Source organism: Bison bison, unplaced genomic scaffold (assembly GCF_000754665.1).
Source record: "Bison bison bison isolate TAMUID 2011002044 unplaced genomic scaffold, Bison_UMD1.0 scf7180017864155, whole genome shotgun sequence".
NCBI classification, from domain to species: Eukaryota; Metazoa; Chordata; class Mammalia; order Artiodactyla; family Bovidae; genus Bison; species Bison bison.
Window position 1 is genome coordinate 2811261 of NW_011494727.1, and position 6235 is coordinate 2817495.

General features: G+C 45.8%; 1 protein-coding gene across 2 annotated transcripts in view; it reads left to right on the plus strand.

Moving 5' to 3' along the window:
- SLC28A1 (solute carrier family 28 (concentrative nucleoside transporter), member 1) overlaps positions 1-6235 on the plus strand; it is a 78801-nt gene that overhangs the window by 69756 nt on the left and 2810 nt on the right. The window contains exon 18 of one of the 2 annotated variants that reach the window (XM_010841089.1): positions 5554-5669. In XM_010841089.1, coding sequence (XP_010839391.1) covers positions 5554-5620 — 67 coding nt within the window. In that variant the 3' untranslated portion in view covers positions 5621-5669. Of the gene's footprint in view, positions 1-5553; positions 5872-6235 lie in introns of those variants that run through there. The other variant, XM_010841088.1, reaches the window with a different exon arrangement.

Here is a 6235-nt window from a genome sequence, read left to right on the forward strand (position 1 = left end):
AACCACTCAAGCAGTAAAGCGTTGCTTCCCACCTCTTAAGGGTGGACTGTGCTTAGAGGTATTCTTCCAAAGGGTACAGTGTGGAAGCAGGGGAACAGGAAAGAAACTTGGCCACAGAGAAGCCTGGTAAACACTTCCTTAGCCAGGTCGTCACAGTTAACCTCTTCAGTGGTTCAGTTCAATTGAGAACACGTACCTTTGATACGTTGTGTCAAGAAGGGCAATTCACCTCTGTGGTACTCCTCCCCAAAGCTCATAACCTCAGTCGCTAAGTGGTGTCCAATGCTTTGTGACCCCATGAACTGCAGCACGCCAGGCTTCCCTGTCCTTCACTATCATCCTGAGTTTGCCCAAATTCATGTCCATTGAGTCGGTGATGCCATCCAACCATCTCATCCTCTGTTGCCCCCTTCTGCTTTTGCTTTCAATCTTTCCCAGCATCAGGGTCTTTTCCAATCAGTCAGTCTTTGCATCAGGTGGCCAAATATTAGAGCTTTAGCTTTACCATCATTCCTTCCAATGAATATTCAGGGTTGATTTCCTTTAGGATTGACTGGTTTGATCTTGCTGTCCAAGGGACTCTCAAGAGACTTCTCTAGCACCACAATTTGAAAGCATCAATTCTTCAGCACTCAGCCTTCTTTATGGTCAAGCTTTCATGGTCCAACCCCAGTCTAACCATGAGAAAAACATCAGACAAACTCAAATTGAGACACAGTCTACAGAATATTGATCCTCAATCATCCTCAAGATGGGGGTCAATTAGAAGCAGGGAAGCTCTGAGAAACTGTCACAACCCCAAGAAGCCAAAGCAGACAAGATGACTCAATGTGTATCACAGTGGATTGAATTTTGTCTCCCCCCAAAAGCTATATTCAAATGCCAGCCCTCACTACCTGTGAATCTGACCTTCGTTGGAAGTAGGATTTTACAGATGTAATTAGGTTAAGGACCTCAAGATGAGATTATCCTGGATTTACAGTGAGCCCTAAATTCAATGACTGGGTGTCTTTATAAGAGAAAGGACAGGGGAGTTTGAAGCACACAGGCCCAGAGATGCACAAAGAAGGTAGTAGAAAGATGGCCACAGAGATCAGCATCGAGCTCCAAGATACAGCCCACCCCAAGACAAGGAGCACCTGGGGCCCCTGGAAGCTGGAAGAGGCAGGAAGGGTTCTCCCCTAGAGGCTTTGGGGGAGGGTACCCTGCACACTTAGGACTGCTAGCCTCTGGAACCCCAGAGAATACATTTCTGTTATTTTCAGCCACTAAATTTGTGGTGATTTGTTCCAGAAACCCTAAGAAACTGATCCAGTATCTTGCATGAGATACTGGGATGGAAAAATTATATTAGGGAAAAACTCATGAAATCCAAATAAAGTGTGGAGTATAAGTTAAAAACATATTAATATTTATCTATCAGTTGTGATAATAGATCATAGTAACTGGGAGAGGAAACTGGGCGGGGGGGATCTATAGGATTCATGGGAACTCTATTATTTATACAGCCTTTCTGTAAATCTAAAACTATTTTAAAATTAAAAAATTTTTAAACTGCATGGGATGGGCTTCCCTGGTGGCTCAGTGGTAAAGAATCCACCTACCAGTGCAAGGAACACGAGTTTGATCCCTGGTCTGGGAAGACCCCACATGCCACAGAGCAACTAAGCCCATGTGCCACAAATACCAAGCCAGAACTCTAGAGCCTGGAAGTCGCAGCTACTGAAGCCCCCTCATCCTAGACCCCGTGCTCTGCAATAAGAGCAGCCCCCACAATGAGAAACTCTCGCAACTAGAGAGTAGCCCCCTCTTGCTGCAGCTAGAGAAAAGGCCACGGAGCAATGAATACCCAGCACAGCCAAATAAATAATTGCATGGGAAAAACCCTGCTTGGACACAGAGTTTTTGTAACTTGTAATTCAGCCCAGGGGTAGCTCTGTCCTAGACAATGCTTGTTCCAGCCGGCAGCGCATCAAGGTCTGTGAGTCAATCAATGAGCCCCATTTACTCTTTTTCCATTGATTCATTCTGCTCTCACTTCATGGTCCTGCTCTCACCTCTGTTGACCCCTCACTTTAATTCAAGCGCGTGCCTTCGGCTGAATATGAATTAGTCCTGGCCTCTTTACAACCACATGGAGAACATCATCTGCTTGAAATTACTAATGACTCAGAATTGGTGAGCCCTGAGTTTGGACAGGACTGTTTGTATCATTTTGAGGCTGTCTGCCCCTCCCAACTTTTCTGAGAATTTTTATACCCACAGCGTGGATGGTCTCTGTCATCAGAGAGATTTTACGTTTGAATCATGAGACTCCACCCCTATGAACATTGTAGACTGAATCAGGACTGAACACCTGACTCAAGAGAAGCAAGCCTACGGTCATGTCAGTGGTCTCTCAGATTTTCGGGAAAGATCAAACTAAAGAAAAAAAAAAAAACGAAAAAGAAAGAAACACAGCTCAGAGCTGAGTCATCACAGTGGACCTGGCTTGGAGCTGATTTCATCTCCACCCTTCCTGCAGCCTCGTTGCTCAATTTTTCCTTGGATTCAATGAGAGCTGAATTCTTTCCCAAATCCCCTATAACCTGAGCTAATCAAGAAGGTTCCGTTTACTTTCCAATCAAGAGGATGCCGCCTCGGAGTACCACATTGTTCAGCTCCTCATTCCGCTTGAAATCAAGTGTTCATCGTCATCTTCTTGCATACCATCCAAACAAGAATCTCACTACTCCTCCAGGCAACTCATCTCATATTGGACAACTCCACTTCTTTGAAGGTTCGTTTTGATTCTGCATCAAAAAGTTTTGCCATTCTGGGCTACTCTAAGTAGCCCAGAATGAACAAGTCCAATCATGTGTGTGTCTTTATTGTTCTTCCCCCCACCCAAAACCAAAGTAATACTTGCTCATTGGTTTTAAAAAAATCATTTTATAGAAACCTTATGGAAATGTTCTACTCTCCACAAAATAGCCCTCCAGCTGTTCAAAGATGGCAACCATCCAGTCTTCTGTTCTGAACTGGGAACCTTGAGTTCTTTCAGTTGTTACTCACATAGGAATATAATAGTTTCAGAAGTTGCCCCAGACTTGATTCACAGTTGTTCTTCCCTGATGTACAGACAGTTCATGAGTCATGAGCAAGTTCAAGATTGAAGCCAGAAAACAGGGTGGTAAATAAGATCTCACGGGTGTAACCAAGATGATGTGTTGGGGCAAAAGAGTGAATTTAGCCTTGGGAGGGTGTTTGAAAGAGGCAGACCTCTTAGGATGGAGGAGTGTTAAGAAGCTACATGCCTGCTTCAGAAATCCTCAAAGCTGGAAGCTTGTGTGTTGAGAGTAAAATGCCAGGAGGAATTGTCATGGAGGGAGAGAATGGAAGGAAGTCCTGACCCAAATCACAAAGGGGACCAGAGCTAGGATATGAGTGGAGTGGATGGGACCTTCTCCACTGGGACATCTATTAGGATTCCTACCTACCCTCCATCCAGGGTACAAGTTCCTAACTTGCCTGGGGAGTGATTTCCGTTCCAGAGGGGGAAGGGAGTTGCTGTTTTGGACCAAGTTCTGACAAAGACATGGAATGGTAACATGGGAGTAACTGCCCACAGAGACTTTGTGAGTGGAATCGAAGGAGAAGCTGGCATAGCCAGGCACAGATTCCACACTTGAAAATACAGCCATTCAGGAAGAAGTCAAAATGGAACTCTAGTTCTGCTATGGTAAAATATCCCAATGAGAAAAGGAAGGCAGAGAGGACAAAAGAAATCAGCATGGTTATAAATTAATATTTGGGCAAACTGCGGGAGATGGTGACGGACAGGGCGGCCTGGCATGCTGCAGTCCATGGGGTCGCAAAAGTCAGGCAATGCTTGGGGACTGAACAACAACAGCAAATGAATATCAGGAACCTGGCTTACAAGAATTTCAAAATAATGGTCACCAAAATCTGACCCAGTGTAGGAAAGATGGCCTACCTGCAGTCTGTAGCTTGCTGACCACTGCCTTAGATAAAGGGACATATCTTCCATGTCCCTGAAACATTTCACAATGTTGCTCCAAGCCTGCTGGAACACGGATTCGAAGGTGAGCCCCCTTAGGTCGTGGAGACAAAAGCAACAAGCCACGGATGGGACAGCCACAAATTAGAAGGAACCTGAGCTCCAGAGGTCTTTGTAGAGCAAGATTGCCATTACAGTGCAAACTTTATGTGAGTGAAGAAGAATATGTATCTTGTACATGTCTTATTTGGGATCTGTCCTACACACCCTGCCACTGGACAAGAAGAGGAAGATAGAATGAAAGAGCAGCTTTGCCTTTTCCCTGTGGGGTTCTTGATGAACAAATGGGAAACAAGACCAAATGGGAGGAACTTCCCTGGTGGTCCAATGGGCTTCCACTGGGGGAAAAAGTTCAACCCCTGGTCTGGGAACTAAGATCCTGCATGAAAAAGTAAAAAAAAAAAAACAACTGGAAAACAAGGAGAGAACCAGCCTCACCCCTTGACAGCGGGTTCTCTGACAGCCTGGGGCTGGTGGAGTCCACTGGAGCCTGAAAAATGACCACTCCATCTGATAAAGTCCAAGTCTGAAATGTGCCACTCATTGGCCACCAAGGCCTAAAAGAAGAAAGTCAGAGTCTTGAAACTCATGGGAGAGGAAGTGGAGAGAGAGCCACGGGGCCAAACTGCAAAGGTTTCCAATTCAGCTTTTTGACAGGAGACCACCAGAGAGAAAGGAATGAAGAAGGGTCATGGCAGGGTTGTACCAACTCTATGCCTTAGGCTCGGGAAAGCAGGCAGAGCGAAAGAGGCCAATCAGCTGTGTGGAGCCGGTGAACCTACAGTGACCCGGCTCACTAGTGAATGTGGCCTGGTCCATAAAGCAGACTCAAGCCTATGGGGCCTGTGTTTTTCCTCTTGGAGAGCAGCAGGATGGAGCTGGAAGAGCATTCCTCCCCCCAGCTCCCCTCCTGCCCACCAAGTGTCTCACATTGTGTATAGAGCTTAAAGGCCTTCCCAGATGGCGCTAGTGGTAAAGAACCCACCTGCCAATGCAGGAGGCAGAAGAGACATGGGTTCAATCTCTGATTCGGGAAGATCCGCTGGAGGAGGGCATGACAACCCACTCCAATATTATTGCCTGGAGAATCCCATAGACAGAGAAGCCCAGTAGGCTACAGCCCATGGGGTCACAAAGAATCAGACATGACTGAAGCAACTTAACACACATAGAGTTTAAAAGAACAAGGAAGGGACTTCTCTGGTGGTCCAGTGGTTAAAAAGTTCACCTTCTACTACAGGAGGTGCTAGTTCCCACCCTGTTCAGGGAACTAAGATCTTACAGGCTGCCCAGTGCAGCCAAAAAAAAATTTTTTTTTTAATAAAAATGAGAAAAAGGAAAAGGTAACCTCACGAGGACTGTTTGGAACAGATTTCAAATTCTCCTATAAGTTTATGTGCTATTTGACTTCTCTCCAAACAGTCACTTTCCATATCTTTTCAAGATGGGGCTCATTTTTCTTTTCCTCTTTTTTTTTTTTTTTTTCTTTTCAGCTTGCAGGATCTTCGTTCCCCAACCAGGGATCAGACCTGGCCTGGCAGTGATAGCACCAAGTCCTAACCACCGGTTCACCAAGGAATTCCCAAGATGGGACTCATTTTTCACATAGGTGAAGTAAGATATGCAGTTGGAGAAGGAGATGGCAACCCACTCCAACATTCTTGCCTGGGAAATCCCATGGACAGAGGAGCCTCGTGGGTTACAGTCCATGGAGCTACAGAGGGTTGTACACGACTGAGCGATGGAGCAGACACAAGATAGGCAATAAACAGAGCTTATGTGTCCGATTCTTTGTGACCCCATGGACTGTAGCCCGCCCAGCTCCTCTGTCCATGGGATTTCCCAGGCAAGAATACTGGAGTGGGTAGCTATCCCTTTCCAGGGGATCTTCCCCACCCAGCGATGGAGTCTTGGTCACCTGCTTTGCAGGTGGCTTCTTTACCATCTGAGCTGCCAGGGAAGGCTTTTGAAGCCGCTACTAACAGCCCACCTACCACATGTGGGCTGTTTCTGCTATTCGATGCCAGGTGTCAAAGGACAAATTTTGCTTTCCCAAGCAAAATTTTTGCTTTCCTTTCCAAGAAAAAAAAGATAAATTATTTAGGGATGAGATGGGACACTTGCCTTGTGAACTAAAGATTGCTTTTATCTCCTGAAACTTGGTTTCTCAGTAAG